The 22,001-nt window shown below is 41.9% G+C and overlaps 1 protein-coding gene across 1 annotated transcript in view; it reads left to right on the plus strand.

Annotated features, from left to right (window-relative positions):
* Window positions 1-22,001, plus strand: part of CALCRL (calcitonin receptor like receptor) — a 264,381-nt gene that overhangs the window by 230,164 nt on the left and 12,216 nt on the right. Inside the window, exons 9-12 of the mRNA XM_056533480.1 lie at window positions 6,018-6,078; window positions 6,173-6,239; window positions 7,400-7,618; window positions 13,635-13,676. Coding sequence (XP_056389455.1) covers window positions 6,018-6,078; window positions 6,173-6,239; window positions 7,400-7,618; window positions 13,635-13,676 — 389 coding nt within the window. The remainder of the gene's footprint in view (window positions 1-6,017; window positions 6,079-6,172; window positions 6,240-7,399; window positions 7,619-13,634; window positions 13,677-22,001) is intronic.

Genomic DNA, 22,001 nt, shown 5'->3' on the forward strand with positions numbered 1-22,001 from the left:
CGTGTTATACGCCGATAAATACGGTATATCACGTTGTGTATGCAGGTACTAGAACACATTCAAGTTTAAACAGTAGATTTGTAGTTCCCTCAATTTAATGTGACTGATTCCTTAGACCAAGGCTGTTCTGTCAATCTTCCTATAAGCCCTGCCTTTCTCCTCCCACTCCTCTATGTCTCTGGTCACCACCCCTTTGAGTCTGTCTTTTTGTATTTTTTTCAGTTTGTTCATTCCTCAAAAATCATTGAGCAATCAGTGCCTACATGGAGACATAGCATACACATGTAACAATACCAACATTTACAAATATTCAACATACAACACACACAGACAGGGCCCACATTCTCACCAAAAATAAAATGTAAAAGAATAAAAAATATATACAGAGCTCTTTATAAATAATGCGCATTGAAGAGGATTTTTTCCCAATTTTTTAATCAATAAACCATTAGCTGATTTTAAATGCTTAAAGTAATATTCATTAATTAAACAGTGATCACTTTTTCATTTATTTTAAGTTTTATTTTATTCTCCTTGGCCAAATTTCTCTCATTACTCCTATATTATAATCAGACAGTTAATTGCGTTTCCTTATAAATTTCCTTTTTTTTATTTAATTTTTTTTATCCATCTTGCACTCCTGCGAAAACAAACTTATTAAGAGATTAATAAAATATCAAGTAGTTTCATTATGACATAATCATGTACATACACAGTTTCACCTAAATCCATTCACTGGTCATACTCCGTGTATTCCTAATTTATCATATATGTTTCAATTGACTAGATGTGTTAAAAATAGCTGCTGGGGAGTGGAGGTGAGAACTAATTGCAGGAGGCAAAATGGCTGCTGGGGGAGGAACTTCACTTCTGGCAGTGGTAACATGGCTGCCCCCCATAGGTGTAAGCACGTGGCAGAGACTAATAGCTTAGAAGGAGAGAGAGAGAGGGAGAGGAAAAGGGAGAAAGAGAAAGAAACATGGAATAAAGAAAGGTAAAATCTGGGTTATGATCTTAAGGTGTCACTCCATAAGGGATTCTAAGCTCCATAATATTATAAAAGCAGTTCAATTTTCACACTCCTCCCTGCTTAATTCAAAAACTCTCTTAATTGTAAATATGATAATTCTCACTATCCTATCACCAAATTATAAACAAATGTATGTCTGTACATCGGTGTTAACTTCAATACCTAAATATTTGCATCATACTTCCAGCCAACACCTTATGCCTATCTATTCACCTCACATTCTTTTGCCTATCTATATCCATTCAGAGAACTACAACGTAACTAAGTCAAATCACAATTGTTCTCAAGAATCACACTGTTATATATAACTGTATATTACACTGCCATATATATAAACCTTCTTGGTTCCTATCAACCATCAATATATTTCAAACTTGCAACTGCCTTAATATCTATAATTTATCAATTCCATTTTGAACTAACCACATGCTTTCAATCAAAACTCCATTTTTTTTTCTATACAACTGTAATTCCCTTCCCCCACTTCCTCTCCATATGCAATTCTATCAATGAGATCAGATTACTTCTGCACATTCCAAAGCCCTGCAGTTCACTTCAGCCCCCTCTGTCTCCTCTAAACAGCTCACAAACCCTAGGGTGTCCCCAACTGTTGCAACTAAAACCCTCTCAAAAACCTTGCTGTACTTTTAGGAGATATCTTTAAAACACTAATACATTAGATCTAGTATTAGAAGGGAAGTTATTTCCCCCTCTTCGTCTGAATTAGCTAATTTAACAATACACATTAAGACAAGACAAGACACATATCACATATTCAATCAGTTATAATGGGACAAGTTCCAGAAGTCTGCTATTGCTGGGAAAATCCCTTGTACCCCCAGTCCTAGACAAGCTCTAATTATGACGTTATACCAGGCAACCAGCACCTATCTGTTCTAGATCACTTATCTATTTATGACAATGCACTCCGCAACGCAACTCCCCAATGAACAGTCCCAATTCCACTTATTCACTTAAACACACTTCATACACACCCGGGCAGTAAGATAGCTACATTATACATGGGTAATTGGCTGGACGATAATTTATCTGTCTTTCTCTGTTAGGTCACATGCAAGTCAGCCAGATCAGCATGACAAAACAAAGGGGAGACATGGGTGCTTTTGGCTAGGTACAAGTATGTCCTACCGTACGCCTGGAGTTGATCAAATCCCATCTGCGTCCGTCTTTGTTCAATCCGTCTGGTCTGCGTATTGCGACTTGCACATGAGGCCTTTAGTCCAAGCCCCACGTTGGGCAACATCTGTGGTAGATTAACTCATCGTTCTTGTACATAATGTATATACCGAAGCATAGAGAAATAAATCAGACAGAGCCATTGTGCTTTAGCGTTGTGTGCTGTCCACTGGCTTTATTTCAAATCGTTCAAGCTTATATCACCTTTGTCATTAACATAAGTTCCCACCCCCTGCTAGGGGATGTTCTAGCATTTAGGGAGTGTGCAAATATCATGAGGAATGTGCCTTGTCCTCATGACACTCCACTTCCTGTAACTTTCCCGGGCTTTCTTTGTTCAAAGTCATTACACGATGGGAGGGGTACAGAGCAGATACCGCAAGGAGCAGAGGGGGAAAACAGATGGGGAAGGGGCCTCCTAAATGAATCATTTTTTTTTTACATGGAAGGAAACCATAGAAACATCTATTACAGGTCCATGGGTCCTGCTGTAAAGCATATCACTAAATACTTTACAGATCAGGCAAGATGGCAGCACCAATAATAACAAAAAAAAATGCAATAGAAACAAATTATAAAAATACATTTTTCTTATCTGGTTCTAATCACATGGTAGTGTTTGTCTATGTATTTGTTTATACTACAGGATTAACTAATGTATTCTTACTGGGGTTTGAACAGGTTCATTATACAGGTCTGTTTGTGGTTGAGTTTTGCATTTTAGTTATATGTGAATTATTATTGCTTCTTATGCATGACAAATACTAATTGTTGCCATAACTTTATTACCTGGGACGTTGTAATTAAGAAAAGATTAAAAGAAAATATTTTTTTTACATCTGACTTTGGAGAATGCTATAATTTTCTCTTTTATACTTTATAGCCTGAATAGACACACTGGGTCTTGTAAACAAAGAGTGTAAAAGTGCTTCCCCCACTGCTCTATAAAAAAAAGACTACATTTGGGTAGTGTACTTCTTTGTGAGAAATCATTGACTGCTAGACATGCCTTTACAATGCAGGTGAATACATTCCCAGTAGACAGACTTTGAGGGGGGGGGGGCACATATTCATGGCAAACAGGCTCAGCACAGTCTAAACTGACCACCAGTAGAGACGATTGTTTGTCCCCCAACAAGCATGAGCAGCTCTCACAGTCCCTTGTCCAACTTCCAGACACGGGTACTTGGCAGGCACTTAGCAGAAGGAAATTTGATGTCATGGCACCCATTTTATGTGCTACCATAGACAGCAAGCCATAATAGTCTTCGTTTGCATGAACGAGAAACCTCCACTATGACCTTGAACTATGAAGTCTTTAGTGAAAAATGCAGGTGCTGTTTGGGATCCAACAATGGGTGAGTTAGAGTATGGAGGTCTCATGGTGAGCGCTTCAATTCTGCCTTTGCTCTTGAATGGCCCCAGCTGTTGGTGTGATGATCTTGGGAGCTATTGCATATGACAGTCAATCACCCCTAATTGTTGTACGAGGGACACTAAAGCTTAGCGATTTGTAGGACATCATGAGGCCATATGTATTGCCTCTCATGGCAGGGTTCCAACTGGCATTTTTTAGCAGGATAATACTAGAGGAATGATCCAGGAATGTCTCTCCCAGATTGCAGCACATCCTTGGCCAGCTTGATTACCAGATTAATCTTCAAACATGCATTTATGTTAAACCAGCTTCCACAACCTTCGCAGGATTTACAGTCCCAGCTGCAGCAACTGCAAATGTGCCACAGGATGCCATATTACCTGTATGCTTCCATGCCAAACCATATCTCATCTGGTATCCGGGCTAGAGGCGTCCCAACAGGATATTGTAGCCTTCTTTCATTTGTACAGTTTTCTCCAATAAACTTATCCTTTCATTGTAATATTGTAATCATTTACATGTTTTACTAGATACCAACATCTCCTTCCTGGTGCATTATTATTATTACTACCGTATTTATTTTTCAATGAGTGTTTAATAGGAAGACCCATTTAGAAGTGAGATATGGTTTTGAAATTGAACAATGTATTACCACAGGCACGCCTCACATTTCCAGTTGAAGTGGAGTTAAAAGGTAAAACACTAATTGGTGCATAGAATTTTTTCAGAAAAAGAGGTTCAGGAACTTAGATCGATGTTGATCGGTATCGGATTCCTTTTTTTTTTTTTTTTTTAATATAAAATATTTGTGAAGATGAACCTTAAAGATGGAACCTGTCATCAGTTTAATGAATGTACATAAGGAAAGACCTATGAATCAAGCACAGAGAGGCGGGGAGAAGCCACACTATTATAATAAGGCAGCCTGCCCCTGTTTTATGATGCCTGTGTTTCAGACAGGATAAAATAAAGGTCAGCTATAAGTAGCTTATCTTCTTAGCTTATCTACCTATACAGAAATAAATTCCTATAGTTTTTTTATTTGGCTATGTTACAGGAGCTGTAAAGTTAGTGTAGTTCATAATATAGTGTCTGTACCTGTGTGTGATGGTGGTCTTGCATACAAAATGAGTGTCCTCTCAGGTTTTCCTAGGTTGCAATGTGGCCTGAGGCATTACATCACTAGTCAGGTGTTCAAAGGAGCCTGTCTGCTTCAATGGGTGGAGCGACTGCTGGGTGGGATCATTTAGTTTTTAAACAGCTGGAGGCACCCCGGTTAGAAGACACTGGTCTACTGTTCACAGCACAGCATGGAAGGCAGGTCACCTGTGCTTCAATGGGTGGGGTGGCTGATGTGTGGGAGGAAGAAAAGTGACCTCACACGTACAAACAAAGAATCCTGGGATTTGTAGTTCTCACCAAAATAAATCAACAGTGTTATATTGAACTTACAACACAGCCATTTAGCTCCTAGACAAGCACGGATCCTTCCTGTGCATGTTCATTGCTGTATGGCATGTTAGTACTAAAATCAGCTTATGGTGGATAACCCCTTTTTAAAGGGTGAAAAATCATTTAATAGAACATATTAGTGGAAAATACACGTGAAAACTGAAGATAAATTGCACTGCTTTAAGGTATCATGTTGCTCTTAAGTGAAGCTCTTAGCATGCAATGTCAGGCTGCTGCTTCCAAAGCCGGCAGGATATTGTCATGTATCAAAAGAGGCATGGACTCAAGGGACAGGGACATAATACTCCCCCTTTATAAAGCATTGGTACGGCCTCACCTGGAATATGCTGTTCAGTTTTGGTCACCTGTCCATAAAAGGGACACTGCGGAGTTGGAAAGGGTGCAGAGACGCGCGACTAAACTAATATGGGGCATGGAACATCTTAGCTATGAGGAGCGATTAAAGGAGTTACAATTGTTTAGTCTTGAGAAGAGACGTTTAAGGGGGGATATGATAAACGTATATAAGTATATTAATGGCCCATACAAAAAATATGGAGAAAAACTGTTCCAGGTTAAACCCCCCCAAAGGACGAGGGGGCACTCCCTCCGTCTGGAGAAAAAAAAGTTTAGTCTCAAGGGGCGACACGCCTTCTTTACCGTGAGGACTGTGAATTTATGGAATGGTCTACCTCAGGAACTGGTCACAGCAGGAACAATTAACAGCTTTAAAACAGGATTAGATACATTCCTGGAACAAAATAAGATTAATGCTTATGAAGAAATATAAAATCTCATCCCTTCCCCAATATCGCGCCACACCCCTACCCCTTAATTCCCTGGTTGAACTTGATGGACATATGTCTTTTTTCGACCGTACTAACTATGTAACTATGTAACTATGTAACTATGAAGATTGCCAGAATTTTTGACCGATAATATTAAATTATTTACTTTCAGGATTTCCACTGATACCAGCTTGTATACATGCTGTTGCTAGAAGTTTGTATTATAATGACAAGTAAGTATGAGTTATCTCTCCAGTAGAGTTTTTATTTCATATTATTAATGTATTTATAGTAGTCATAATTTGTAATATATTAATATCTTTGCAGCTGCTGGATTAGTTCTGACACCCATTTACTATATATTATTCATGGACCTATTTGTGCTGCATTGTTGGTATGTAGAATTTTTTGTTTGTTTATAACTGCATAAGTGTTTCTAAGAGTTACAAAGCAGAATAACCTTGGCAAGCTGACTAAACAAGCGACACATTGCTGAGAAGTTAGATGAAGAAGCAGCATGCTGCTTCTTTATCTGATCATCATCTGATTTCATATTGACTGTACAATCCAATACAGGGCATATGAAGTAATCTGGAAAATTGTGAAAAACGTGTGGTTAAGCTATAAGCCTTTTTGGCCAAATATAGCAAAGCTTCATGTGTAGATCTAGACTGACACAGGAACAAATAAAATATTGTAAAGCATTCATTTTGTTGGTTACATTCTGCTTATGTTTATGTTTTTAGAAGTGTGAACAAAAGTATTCAATATATCCTAACTGCCTTTTTGTTTTCTTTTTTTCTTTTTGCATTTTAGTTTAGTTTTTAGAACATATGTACTGTAAATGCAGCTATATACACCGTATAATAGACACCTTATATTTTCAGTGAGATTAGAACTTAACTACAGTGGTCCCTCAACATACGATGGTAATTCGTTCCAAACGACCCATCGTTTGTCGAATCCATCGTATGTTGAGGGATCCGTGCAATGTAAAGTATAGGAAGCTGTACTCACCGGTCCCCGCCACTCCGGACCAGGTCCTCACCGCTCCCGATGCTGTCCAAGGGGCTCCCGATGCTGTCCGGCTGCTCCGGTGTCTTCTTCGCGATCCTCCGGCTTCTTCCGCATCTTCTGCAGGGTCCGGGCCTCGCTTTCTGGTGACGTTATTACGCTGCTGCGCCGGCGCGGCATGCGTATTGATGTAATAACGACGCCAGAAAGTAAGGCCCGGACCCTGGAGAAGATCCAGAAGATGCCGGAGGATCGCGAAGTGGACCCGGAGCAGCGGGAATAGGTGAGCGAACCTGCCAGGGATGCTTAAACTGCTATCCGACAGCAGCTTAAGCATTTTGTGCTGTCGGATAGCAGTTAATGCGATGGCCCTGACATATAAAAGCATTGTATGTCGATGCTGACATCGACATGCGATGGCCTCTGAGAGGCCATCGTATGTCGATTTTATCATATGTCGGGGCCATCGCAGGTCGGGGGGTTACTGTATATCTCATGTATAGTTTAGTTACAGATTTTTTTTTTTTTTTTTTAATATAGGTGAATCTTTTTTTTCTGCTGAATATTGTTCGTGTTCTGATAACAAAACTGAAAGTTACACACCAAGCTGAATCTAATCTCTACATGAAAGCTGTGAGGGCAACTCTAATCCTTGTGCCCCTTCTTGGAATTCAGTTTGTATTGCTTCCATGGAGACCAAGTGGACGAATAGCAGAAGAAGTCTTTGACTATATTATGCATATTCTCATGAATTATCAGGTAATATATAGTAAAATGTATAGCAATATATTGTTTGCCAAACATAGTACGATGTTCGTATTTCAGTGATGTTTAATATTCATTTAAAATGTACAAAGTTCATAAATCTCTTGCTGATTGATTGGCTGTTGTCAAACCTGTCCGGTTCCTGGGGCCTCACACACCAGCCCTGGGACCTGACAAGTCAGGAGAACAGCATTCCAACGCTCTTTTCTACAGTTCTTTGCGGTCCCATTAAGAGCTGAAATCAAAGTTAAATTGTTGCAAAAGCTGACGTTAGAGATAAACAGAGGCAAGTGGATAGGGTCACATTTGCTGTGTCCCTTCCTGCCAATCAGGCTTGATTGAAAACCTCAGTGCATCGCTTCTCCCTGCCTTTAGGCTGTCAATTACCACTGACTGGGCAGGAGGGGGCATGGCGAGTGTGATTGGAACTGCTCCCTGTGACTGTATAACCAATCACGGTAACCACAAATAAACTTGGCATCAGCTGGCTATAGTTATCTAGGTTGTTCTTTTCCATCTTTATTTTCCTGGCTGCTGAAGATTGAGTCTCCATGCTCTTGTGCACTATATATTGTGTTCCCTCACTGCTGAGCCTTTCACATTAGTTCCTAGTGCCTATCCTCTGATGTTTTGTAGAAAAACAGCTCACCTATAACTCTTAGTTCTGTGACTGAGCATGGGTGTGGTATCTGAGTGGTAGTAGATCACAACTAACCTTAAAAAATACCATATTCTTGTATTGAAAGAAACTCTTTCAGCTGGTTTCTTATGAGGCTATTTCATGGCTTAACGGGGTACTCCGGTGGAAAACTTTTTTTTTTTTTAAATCAACTCGTCCCAGTAAATTTAACAGATTTGTAAATCCCTTCTATTAAAAATCTTAATCCTTCCATTACTTATTAGCTGCTGAATACTACAGAGGAAATTATTTTCTTTTTGGTACACTGTGCTCTCTGCTGAATCACGAGCACAGTGCTCTCTGCTGACATCTCTGTCCATTTTAGGGACTGACCAGAGCAGCATGTATTTGCTATGGGGAATTTCTCCTACTGTGAGCACTGTGTTCCAAAAAGAAAAGAAGTTCCTCTGTAGTATTCAGCAGCTAATAAGTACTGGAGGGATTAAGATTTTTAATAGAAGTAGTTTACAAATCTGTTTAACTTACTGGCACCAGTGGATAAAAAAAAAAAAAGTTTTCCTACCCCTTTAAAAGCAGAGGTTTGCAAATCTAAAGGTGTGCTTGTGAAGGTGCTTTTTACCCCAACAAGGAATATCACTATGTGGAACCATTTGACAGTTTCATTTTAAAGGGGTACTCCAGTGAAAACCTTTTTTTTCTTTTAAATCAACTGGTGCCAGAAAGTTAAACAGATTTGTAAATTACTTCTATTAAAAAATCTTAATCCTTCCTCTACTTATTAGCTGCTGAATACTACAGAGGAAATTTTTTTCTTTTTGGAATTATCTCTGATGACATCACGAGCACATTGCTCTTTGCTGACATCATTATAATAATAATAATAATTCTTTATTTATTGTTGTCCTAAGTGGGATTTGAACCCAAGGCCCCAGCACTGCAAGGCAGTAGTGCTAACCACTGAGCCACCATGATGCCCTTAGCATACATCTGCTATGGACGTTTGCTAAAATGGACAGAGATGTCAGCAGAGGGCACTGTGCTCGTGATGTCATCAGTGTACCAAAAAGAAAGGAATTTCCTCTGTAGCATTCAGCAGCTAATAAGTACTGGAAGGATTAAGATTTTTTAATAGACGTAATTTACAAATATGTTTAAATTTCTGGCACCAGTTGATTTAAAAGAAAAAAGGTTTTCACCGGCGTACCCCTTTAACCCCTTAAGGAGCAAGGGCGTACAGGTACACCTTTGCTCCCTGGTACTTAAGGACCAAGGGCGTACCTGTACGCCCGTGGGAATTTTGGTCCCCACCACACGCTGGGCGGGGATCGGGCCGGGGTGACTGCTGATATCTATCAGCAGGCACCCTGCGCAAATGCCCAGGGGGGGTCATCAAACCCCCCCATGTCGGCGATCGCTGCAAATCGCAAGTGAATTCACACTTGCGATTTGCGGCTATTCCGGGTCATACGGGTCTATAGTGACCCGGTGACCCGGAAAATAAAGGGGATCGGGATGTTCTAAACACCCACGATCCCCTTGAAGCAATAGGAGTGAGGTGGCAGAGGTGCCACCCCTCCTATCTCTGCTATTGGTGGTCTAGGGGTTTACTTTCGGTTTCCCCGTTCTGCCCACCCACAATAGGCGGGGCAGGACGGGGAAACCGACAGGGAACGGCGCCGAAGATCCACTTACCCATCGGCGGCGGCAGCGGGCGACGATCGGCGGAAGAAGAGGACGGCGACGCAGCTCCCTGGATCCGACGGAAGCCGGTGAGTTACTTAGCAACATCTGGAGGGCTACAGTCTGAGACCACTATGGTGGTCTCTAAACTGTAACCCTCCAGATGTTGCAAAACTACAACTCCCAGCATGCCCAGAGAGCTGTTTAGGCATGCTGGGAGTTGCAGTTTTGCAACAGCTGGAGGTCTACAGTTTGAGACCACTGCACAGTGATCTCTATACTGTGCACCTCCAGATCTTGCAAAACTACAACTGATAGCATGCCCACACAGCAGTTTGCTGTCTGGGCATACTGGGAGTTGTAGTTTTGCAACATCTGGAGGTCCACAGTTTGGAGACCACTGTGCAGTGGTCTCTAAACTATAGCTCTCCAGATGTTGCAAAACTGCAATTCCCAGCATGCCTAAACAGTAAACAGCTGTCTCTGCATGCTGGGAGTTGTAGTTGTGTACCTCCAGCTGTTGCATAACTACATCTCCCAGCATGCCTTTCGGGGATCAGTACATGCTGGGAGTTGAAGTTTTGCAACAACTGGAGGCACACTGGTTGGAAAATACTGAGTTAGGTAACAGAACCTAACTGAAGGTTTTCCAACCAGTGTGCCTCCAGCTGTTGCAAAAGTACAACTCCCAGCATGCACAGTTTGTCAGTACAAGCTGGGAGTTGTAGTTTTGAAACAGCTGGAGGTTTGCCCCTCCATGTGAACGTACAGGGTACATTCACACTGGCGGGTTTACAGTAAGTTTACTACTTCAAGTATGAGCTGCGGCAAATTTTTCGCCGCAGCGCAAACTCCTAGCGGTAAATTCACTGTAAACCTCTGCCAGTGTGAACGTACCCTAAAAACACTACACTACACTAACACATAATAAAGGGTAAAGCACTACATATACACCCCCTTACACTGTCCCCCCAATAAAAAAAAAAAACGTATTGTACGGCAGTGTTTCCAAAACAGAGCCTCCAGCTGTTGCAAAACAACAACTCACAGCATTTCCGGACAGCCACTGACTGTCCAGGCATGCTGGGAGTTTAGCAACAGCTGGAGGCACCCTGTTTGGGAATCACTGGCGTAGAATACCCCAATGTCCACCCCTGTGCAATCCCTAATTTAGTCCTCAAATGCGCATGGTGCTCTCTCACTTCAGAAGCCTGTCCTATTTCAAGGAAACAGTTTAGGGCCACATATGGGGTATCTCCGTACTCGGGAGAAATTGCACTACTAATTTTGGTGGCTTTTTTTTCCTTTTACCCCTTATGAAAAAGAAAAGTTGGGGTCTACACCAGCCTCTTAGCGTAAAAAAAAAAATTTCTACACTAACATGCTGGTGTTGTCCTTTACTTTTTATTTTCACGAGAGGTAAAAGGAAAAAAAGACCCCCAAAATTTGTAACGCAATTTCTCCTGGGTACGAAAATACCCCATATGTGGGCTTAAAATGTTCTGCGGACGCACAACAAGGCTCAGGAGTGAGAGCGCACCATGTACATTTGAGGCCTAAATTGGTGATTTGCACAGGGGTGGCTGATTTTACAGCGGTTCTGACATAAACCCAAAAAAATAAATAGCCACATGTGACCCCATTTTGGAAACGACACCCCTCACGGAACGTAACAAGGGGTATAGTGAGCCTGAACACCCCACAGGTGTTTGACAAATTTTCATTAAAGGATGGGAAAATGAAAAAAAATATTTTTTTCACTAAAATGCTGGTGTCACCCTAAATTTTTCATTTTCACATGGGAAAATAAAAAAAAGCCCCCCAAAATTTGTAACCCCATTTCTTCTGAGTAAGAACATACCCCATATGTGGATGTAAAGTGCTCTATGGGTGCACTACAATGCTCAGAAGAGAAGGAGCGCCATTGGGATTTTGAAGAGAAAATTTGTCCGGAATTGAAGGCCACTTGTGTTTACAAAGCCCCCATGGTACCAGAACAATGGACCCCCCCCCCACATGTGACCCCATTTTGGAAACTACACCCCTCGTGTAATAAGGGGTACAGTGAGCATTTACGCCCCACAGGTGTCTGACAGATTTTTGGAACAGTGATCCGTGAAAATGAAAAATGTAATTTTCCATTTGTACAGCCCACTGTTCCAAAGATCTGTCAAACACCAGTGGGGTGTAAATGCTCACTGCACCACTTATTAAATTCTGTGAGGGGTGTAGTTTCCAAAATAGGGTCACATGTGGGGGGGGTCCACTGTTCTGGCACCACGGGGGGCTTTGTAAATGCACATGGCCCCTGACTACCATTCCAAACGAATTCTATTTCCAAAAGATCAATCGTGCTCCTCTTCTGAGCATTGTAGTTCGCCCATAGTGCACTTCAGGTCAACTTATGGGGTACCTCCATACTCAGAAGAGATGGGGTTACAAATTTTGGGGGGTATTTTCTGCTATTAACCCTTGCAAAAATGTGAAATTTGGGGGGAAACACACATTTTAGTGAAAACATATATATATTTTTTTTTTCATATGCAAAAGTCGTGAAACCCCTGTGGGATATTAAGGCTCACTTTATTCCTTGTTAAGTTCCTCAAGGGGTCTAGTTTCCAAAATGGTATGCCATGTGTTTTTTTTTTTTTGCTGTTCTGGCACCATAGGGGATTCCTAAATGCAACATGCCCCCCAAAAACCATTTCTGAAAAACGTACTCTCCAAGATCCCCTTGTCGCTTCTTCGCTTCTGAGCCCTCTACTGCGCCCGCCGTACACTTTACATAGACATATGAGGTATGTCCTTACTCGAGAGAAATTGGGCTACAAATATTAGTAGACATTTTCTCCTTTTTACCCCTTATAAAAATTCAAAAATTGGGTTTACAAGAACATGCGAGTGTAAAAAATGAAGATTGTGAAATTTCTCCTTCACTTTGCTGCTATTCCTGTGAAACACCTAAAGGGTTAAAACACTTACTAAATGTCAATTTGAATACTTTGGGGGGGGGGGGGGGGTGCAGTTTTTATAATGGGGTCATTTGTGGGGTATTTCTAATATGAAGACCCTTCAAATCCACTTCAAACCTGAACTGGTCCCTGAAAAATAGTGAGTATGAAAATTTTGTGAAAAATTTTAAAATTGCTGATGAACTTTGAAGCCCTCTGATGTCTTCCAAAAGTAAAAACACGTCAATTTTATGATTCAAACATAAAGTAGACATATTGGAAATGTGAATAAAAAAAAATATTTTGAATATCCATTTTCCTTATAAGCAGAGAGCTTCAAATTTAAAAAAATGCAAAATTTTCAAATTTTTCATCAAATTTTGGGATTTTTCACCAAGAAAGGATGCAAGTTACCACAAAATTTTACCACTATGTTAAAGTAAAATATGTCACGAAAAAACAATCTCAGAATCAGAATGATAACTAAAAGCATTCCAGAGTTATTAATGTTTAAAGTGACAGTGGTCAGATGTGCAAAAAACGCTCTGGTCCTAAGGTGTAAAATGGCTTGGTCCTTAAGGGGTTAAATTAATATGTATGATTACCATAAGGATGATAGATGATTGCATTTGTATATCTCTGAATGTCAGCTTTTGTGTTTCATTGTGACTCTGTAGTTTACAATCTTAGTCAGCTTCTGTGCTGTATAAATCTTTAATTTACATGGTCTTTTTTTCAGGGATTGCTGGTTGCAACAATATTCTGTTTCTTTAATGGAGAGGTAAGTTTGGTGTACTGATATTACTAAACCACTTAAAGGGTATCCACAAAAAAGTAAACTGTTACTCAGTACCTAATCCTGATCATGTACATGCCTTTGTTTTTGTAAAAAACAACAACAACAAAAAAACTATTTTCTGTAGCTCGCTTGGTTTGAAATCCTCTTAAAGGGAGGGGGCGTGTGCAAACTCGCTCTGTGCGTAATGACGGGCGATACAGGGGCCATAGCATTGTGAGGTCATGGCTCCGCTCCCTCATGACTTCACGTCCCGCCCCCTCAATACAAGTCTATGGGAGGGTGCATGGTGGCCATCACGCCCCCTCCCATAGACTTGCATTAAGGGGGCGGACCGTGACATCACGAGGGGGCGGAACCGTGACATCACAATGATCCGGCCCCTGTATCGCTGGTCATTACGCACAGATCGAGTTTGCTCTGTGCAGTAATGAAAGTGGAGTGCTGCAGCGGAGATCCCAGGGGTCCCCAGCGGATGGACCCCCTGCGATCTGACATCTTATCAGAGGGGATAAGATGCTAGGGGCGGAGTACCCCTTTAATGGCAAAAATGTGATTCAGAAACAGTTTTGTCCTTGCCAATTTAGTTTTGTCCTTGCAAATAAAATAAACTTTTAAAGTCTAAAGAAAAATACACTTTTTCACGTCGTTCTTCTCTCCTAACCACGTTGTCGTTTAAAAAAAAAAAAAAAACTTAAGTCTATCTCGAGATGGATCAGCCTAGTAAAGTATCATGTTTCATGCTGCCTGTAGAAGTATGTAGAGATGGGAGAAGGAGGGAGCTGCAGAGGCCAACATCGACACACAGACCACCGCATTGCTTGATTTCCAGCTCACACTGTTCAGTACTGCTTAAAAATATCCTCTGTGCTGCTGCTTTTTTACTTCATAGTGTGTGTTATAGAGAAGATATCCTCGCCCGTGTGTGCCTCGTACGGGAGACATCACTGCAGTTAGTCTCTATACTGTAATGCAAGCATGTCAAACTCAAAGGCTAACATGGGCCAAAAAAGTTTAAGTTTATGTGGGCTGCATCAAAAAAAAAAAAAACATGCCCTCCCTGCACAACAACCCATGCCCCCTGAACAAGACCCCATGCCCCCCCTGCACAAGACCCCATGCCCCCCTGCACAACATCTCATGCCCCCTGCACAAGACCCCATGCCCCCCCTGCACAAGACCCCATGTCCCCCCTGCACAAGACCCCATGCCCCCCCTGCACACGACCCCATGCCCCCCTGCACAACATCTCATGCCCCCTGCACAAGACCCCATGTCCCCCCTGCACAAGACCCCATGTCCCCCCTGCACAAGACCCCATGCCCCCCCTGCACAAGACCCCATGTCCCCCCTGCACAAGACCCCATGCCCACCCTACGGAAGACCCCATGCCCCCCTGCACAACACCTCATGCGCCCCTGCACAACATCCCATGCCCCCCTGCACAACATCCCATGCCCCCTTTGCACAAGACCCCATGCCCACCTTACACAATACCCCATGCCCCCCTTCACAACACCTCATGACCCCCTTCACAATACCCCATGCCCCTTTTGTAAAACACCCCATGCCCCCTTTGCACAAGACCCGACGCCCCCCTTTGCACAAGACCCCATGCCCCCCTGCACAAGATTCCGTCCCCTGCACAAGACTGTGCAGTACAGTTCCCCCACATTAGGTGCAGTATAGTTCCCCACATTAGGTGCAGTATAGTTCCCCATATTAGGTGCAGTATAGTTCCCCATATTAGGTGCAGTATAGTTCCCCATATTAGGGGCAGTATAGTTCCCCCACATTAGGTGCAATATAGTTCCCCCACATTAGGTGCAATATACCGTATTTATCGGGGTATACCACGCACCGGCCTATAACACGCACCCTCATTTTACCAAGGATATTTGGGTAAAAAAAGTTTTGTTTTTTTTTCTGTCCCCCTGACTATCGGTACCGGCGCCCCATTGCCGGCGCCGATAGCCAGGGGGAGAAAAGCGGCGCCGACAGCCAGGGGGAGAGAAGGGGCAGCGGCACCCATTGCCGGCGCCGCTGCCCCGTTGCCTCCCCCCATCCCCGGTGGCATAATAACCTGGGTCGGGTCCGCGCTGCTGCAGGCCTCCGGCGTGCGTCCCCTGCGTCGTTGCTATGCACGGCGCGGCGCACTGACGTCATGCGCCGCACCGTGCAGCGCATAGCAACGACGAAGGGGACGCATGCCGGAGGCCTGCAGCAGCGCGGACCCGACCCAGGTAATTATGCCACCGGGGATGGGGGGAGGCAGCGCCGCCGGCAATGGGTGCCGCTGCCCCTTCTCTCCCCCTGGGGACAGAACGGGCAGCGGCGCCAATAGCCAGGGGGTGAGAAGGGCCGGCAGCAGGGCTCTAGACCCCAGGGAAGGCAGGGGGAGAGAAGCGGGCAGCGACGGCCTCTCTCCCCCTGCCTTTCCTGGGGCGGTATCGGCGTATAACACGCACATAGACTTTAGGCTAAAAATTTTAGCCTAAAAAGTGCGTGTTATACGCCGATAAATACGGTAGTTCCCCTACATTAGGTGCAGTACAGTTCCCCCCAAACATTAGGTGCAGTACAGTTCCCCGCACATTAGGTGCAGTATAGTTCCCCACATTAGGTGCAGTACAGTTCCCCACATTAGGTGCAGTACAGTTCCCCCACATTAGGTGCAGTACAGTTCCCCCACATTAGGTGCAGTACAGTTCCCCCACATTAGGTGCAGTACAGTTCCCCCACCTTAGGTGTAGTATAGTTCCCCACATTAGGTGCAGTATAGTTCCCCACATTAGGTGCAGTATAGTTCCCTCCACATAAGGTGCAGTATAGTTCCCTCCACATTAGGTGCAGTATAGCTCCTCTCATTAGGTGCAGTATAGTTCCCCACATTAGGTGCAGTATAGTTCCCCCACATTAGGTGCAGTACAGTTCCCCCACAGACATACAGCCTTCAGCCAAATACAGTGTATGGCTGGAAGCTGTGTGCCTGTTTACTGCCCCACTTCAGTATTCCGACCACCGGTCCTCCAGTCCGGGTTCACGATCTACTGCTATGGCCTATAAGCCATAGCAGTAGGTCCCAGGACTGGAGAGGATCGGTGGTCGGAGCACTGAAGATGACGTGCCGCTGGTCACTTACCATGCACGTGTCCTCCTCACTGCTCCACTACGCTCTGCTTTTCTATGGGCTCACGGTGAAATCCCTGCATGCGCTACCTCCCGGCGTCCCCTGTGTTTTTAAAGTTAACGCGGGCCGCAGAGAGGTAAACGGGGCATCCTTGTGTCCCGGGCCGCAAAAATATTCATTGTGGGCCGCATGTTTGACACCCATGCTGTAATGGAAGAAAGCCCACTTTTTTCTATATCAAGATTTTACATCTCTAACAGTAAAATAGTTATGTAGTTTGTAAGTTTGGAAAAAAGACAAGAGTCTATCAAGTTCTTGACCCATGACAGAAAAAAAATTAATTCCAGACACCAATAAGCCCCTGGATGTTCTATTCACAATAATCTAGTATCCATAACTTGTACAGTAATATTATATTTCTCAGAAAAATATCCAGGCCCCCCTTGAACTTTATTGAGTCAGACATCACAACATCATGTGGCATAAAGTTTAATAGTCTCATTGCTCTTACAGTAAAGAATCCCCATCTTTGATGATGGTGAAACCTTCTTTTCTCTAAACGTACAGGGCACCCCCTGTCATGGTTTCTGGCCTAGGTATGGAAAGATCTCTGTACTGTCAATTCATATATTTGTACATTGTAATCAGATTGCCCCTAAGACAACTTTTCTCTACACTAAATAACCCCAAGCTTGATAACCTGTCTTGGTCCTGGAATCCTCCCATACCATCAGTTATCTTTGTCGCCCTTCTCTCCACCCACTTTAGTTCTGCCATTTCCTTCATATATACAGGTGTCTAAAATTGGACACAATACTCCATATGTGGTCTGACTAATGATTTATACAAAAACTATGGCAAAACTATGTTCCTGTCCCCAAGCCTTTATGACTCTCTTGATACATACCATGACTTTGTTAGCCTTTGCATCAACTGCCTCCTGGAATTCTGGAATCCTGGAAAGTCCACCAGTACCCCTAAGTCCTTTTCGGTAGATGTTTTACCTAATGTTTTATTATTTAGCACAAAATTGTACATGCTGTTTTTACGGCCCAAGTGCATAACCTTACATTTATCTACATTTAAACATAATTTGCCATGTCTGTGCCCAAGCCTCCAGATTCCCCAGATCTCTCTTCAATATTAAGTTATCCTCCTCTAAAATGATCTCCCTAAAGGCCTCCATACACATTTGTGGAAAGTTGGCCAAATGCATTGGTTTTATTAGGACTGGCTGATCTTCCAATATTTAGTTGAAACAGTTATACAGATTTGTAAATTACTTCTTTTTAAAAATGTTAACGCTTCCAGTGCTTATCGGCTGCTGTATACTACAGAGGAAATTCTTTTCTTTTTGAATTTCCTTTCTGTCTGACCACAGTGTTCTCTGCTGACACCTATATCCATATCAGGAACTGTCCAGAGCAGGAGAGGTTTGCTATGAGGATTTGTTCCTACTCTGGACAGTTCCTAAAATGCAAAAATCTAAAGAATGTCCCTGGAGGTTACAGGGCAAATCAATCAATAACAGGAAAACCCTTTACTAGAATAGTAACTTTATTGGTTAATGGTTAAAATATACCCCACACAAACATTTAAAATTTCCAGCAGCTCTGAGGTGGTGTTTATTTGGAGAGTCAATAACACTCTCTCTATAATGGGACACTTATTTAGCCCCGGACAATGCTTATAATCTGTGTGCTTCTACTACAAAACACGATTGCGCCTGGTGCCGGCTCCCTATTCTTATTAATATGCCACCTTTATGCACGTTGTATTAAAACGTCTAACTACTAGCCCCCCCTACGTTTCGATGATGAATCAGCTTTGTCAAGAGTAGCGAGGCTAATGCGTTCACAACCGCTGTCTACCTTCTTTTATAATTTACTATTGATGTCATTTACGTCCTTATTCCACCAGTCACTGTGTCCCACGTAATATATCACGTCTCTCACGTGAACTAAGAGGACCAATAGTCGCCTGCTTTGCAAGACAGACGGCACCGATTGTAGTGCGCATGACTTTGAACTTAGTGTTTATAACTGCTCTCCGTAATCACTGCGCATGTCATTGCACTAAGTTATTGAATGATCCAGTGTTCTATAAAGTGCCTGCCAACTGTCCTGGTTTCCTTTTATATAGGTATTTATAGCTACTGTATATTGTAAATATCAGAATATCTCCAATCTCATACTTCCTATTATTGAGATACGTAATTCATAATCTTATTGGTTGTGATGGTTAATTGAGATATGTTCTCCTACCCCTAAATACTATGGTGAATATATAATTATTGCATGATTATTCATTTTTTTCTATTCAAATATAACACTTATTGATGGATCTACATAATATTTCCAGTATTATTTAGATCCCTTGACACCAATGATGGTATATTTAGAATTAAATTAATTGGTTATAAGATCTCCCTTTCTTTTAATCCATATACACATATTTGTATATATATCCTTCCTTAAATATTCAAGTGATTATTTTCTTCACATATAATAACGTATATAGAAATTTTATGGTTTATATTATTATTGGATTATATATTGGATTATTTGCATACTTCATTTATGTAGAGATGTAAAAATGTTAAATAAGGGAATATTATGTTGGGGGCAGAATGACTTCCAATAGTCACCCCTACACAACCTTTTTATTTTGAGAGATATGCTATGTTGTTTATTTGTTCTTATCTTTTTCTCTCCCTCTTCCTAGTTGACATCTCATCTGATGATCTCCTCACCACTCCGGAGGAATTCCTTCATTCTTCCACCATAAAGTACCAACAAAAAACTCCACTGTATACCTCCATATCCAGACGCTGATCTCCTCTTCTCTCCTATATGTGTACTACGGCCAACGGTAAGTATTGACCTAATTTATTATCTTTGGGTGTATTAACTAATGTTATTATTCACACTGTTTTATTGGTTAGGATATCTTTATGTGTTTAGGTTTAATGATAATAGTTCATTTTCACAGGCGTTTGTTAGAAGTTAATTTTAAGGGGTTATAATATTGTTTTATCTGTTTATCTTTATTAGTCAAGGGTCCTGATAGATATTAGTTACTCCATACTAAATATATTATTTAAGAAATGCTGTGAATGTAAATTCTTCATTCATCCCACTAGGGCTCTTGCTGTTTAGATGATAGATCCATCTTGTTTCTTCTTTTAACAGCAATCTATCAGTGTTCCCTTTTCTTGGGCCTGTCTTGATTTGAGTCCCCAAATTTTCAAAATGTCGGCTTTGTTCTCATGTCTCAGACGAACATGTCTCGCTAATGGGGTATCAACCCCTGTTCTGATAGTACTAATGTGTTTTCCTATCCTCCTTCTAAGTTCCTGTGTAGTTTTACCTACATATAACTTCGGGCAAGTGCAGGTAGCAGTGTAAATGACGTTTTGACTACTACAGTTGATAATTTGTCTCATAGTAGATTCTCTAATCTTTTTATCTTTGCCATGTATTTTCACATCAATACTCAAAAAAGTGTCCCTGAGAGTGTTCAGGGCAAAATTGGCAATAACAACCTATAAGGGGTGACCCCCTTATGGGGACAACCCTCACTAGAACCCTCCCTAGGGAGGGTTCTAGTGAGGGTTGTCCCCATAAGGGGGTCACCCCTTATAGGTTGTTATTGTGATGTATTTTCACATGGCACAGTGCCCACAGGGAAAGGGTTGGGAATCCATGTGGTTTGTCTTTCATCTTCCTTCTGAAAATGGCTATTTACTAAGATATCTTTAATATTGGCCACTCTTCGATAAGTGATGCTAGGTCTAAGACCAATCACTTCTTGTAGATCGGGGTCCAATCTCAATACATGCCAATGTTGGTTTAGAATCTGTGAAACATGGGATGCATAAGCATCAACTGTCCCAATACATCTAATTACCTTTTATTCCATATTGGTCTCTCTTTTGGGATCCATTCTATTGAGGGTTTTGACCTTATTAAAAGCTCTTCTCATATGCTGTTTTGGATAACCACGATCTATGAAGCGTTGCATTAAGTTGTTACTTTCTATTTGGAAATTTTCCTCTTCCGAACAGTTTCCCTTCGCTCTTAAATATTGTCCAAATGGTATAATGCGTCTTAAAGAACCAGGGTGCCAGCTTTGACATTGGAGGAAGCTGTTGGTCGCTGTGGGTTTTCTATATATATTGGTTAGAATTTTACATTCTTCGTCTATATATATATATATATATATATATATATACATATATACATACACACATATATATATATAGTGATGTCCAAAAAGTTTATGCTTTTGCTCCCTTCTTCTAGGGTAAATCTCATCCCTATCTCGTTATTGTTCAGTTTATTAACAAATTCCCAAAAAAGTGCGGTGTCCCCGTCCCAACACCTTCTGTCTACAGTCCTTTATTACCCCCCCAAAAAAACAGTTTTAATGGAAGCCGCACACAGTGAGATAGGCGTGAGGTTCGCAATGCCCCGCTGCCACCACGCTTATCCCCTGCATGTCAGTGCTGGGAATGCTGTGTGATTGACACACAGGTCCCAGCGCATGCGCCCCTTTGCATATCCCCCATGCGCGCAGCGGCAAAGTAGTCTCATACGACATTCGAATCTTCCTCCAGAAGAACGCGTTGCTCTGAAAAGGTTACAGGAATATCATAATTTGATTATCATACCCTCAGACAAAGGAGGAAACATTGTACTGTCAGACAAGAAGGATTATGAAGATATGGTTCATCGACTATTAGATGATAGAACAACGTACAATGTTTTACCCAAAGACCCAACTAAACAGTACCTTCTAGAACTTAGGACCCAAGGAGGATATTTTGATCACGGAAAGTGAATATAACTACATCTACAATCAATATCCAGTAATATCCACTTTTTATACTTTGCCCAAAACCCACAAAGGTACAAACCCAATAAAAGGCTGTGCCATAGTATCAGGTAACAAAAATTTAACACAGGGAGCAAGTGTCTATGTAGACATGATTCTAGCCCCATTTGTTTCTTGCTTCCCCTCTTATCTAAAGGACACCAAAGGACACAGTTATGAAAATGTGTTAATTGTCAGTGGCACCACACACCAAATTAATAAGCCTTGGCGTAGAAAGTTTGTACAGCAATATAGATCACCAATTAGGCTCACTGAGGTGAGCACGTTTTTGGCCACACGTAGTA

Source organism: Hyla sarda, chromosome 8 (genome assembly GCF_029499605.1).
Source record: "Hyla sarda isolate aHylSar1 chromosome 8, aHylSar1.hap1, whole genome shotgun sequence".
NCBI classification, from domain to species: domain Eukaryota; kingdom Metazoa; phylum Chordata; class Amphibia; order Anura; family Hylidae; genus Hyla; species Hyla sarda.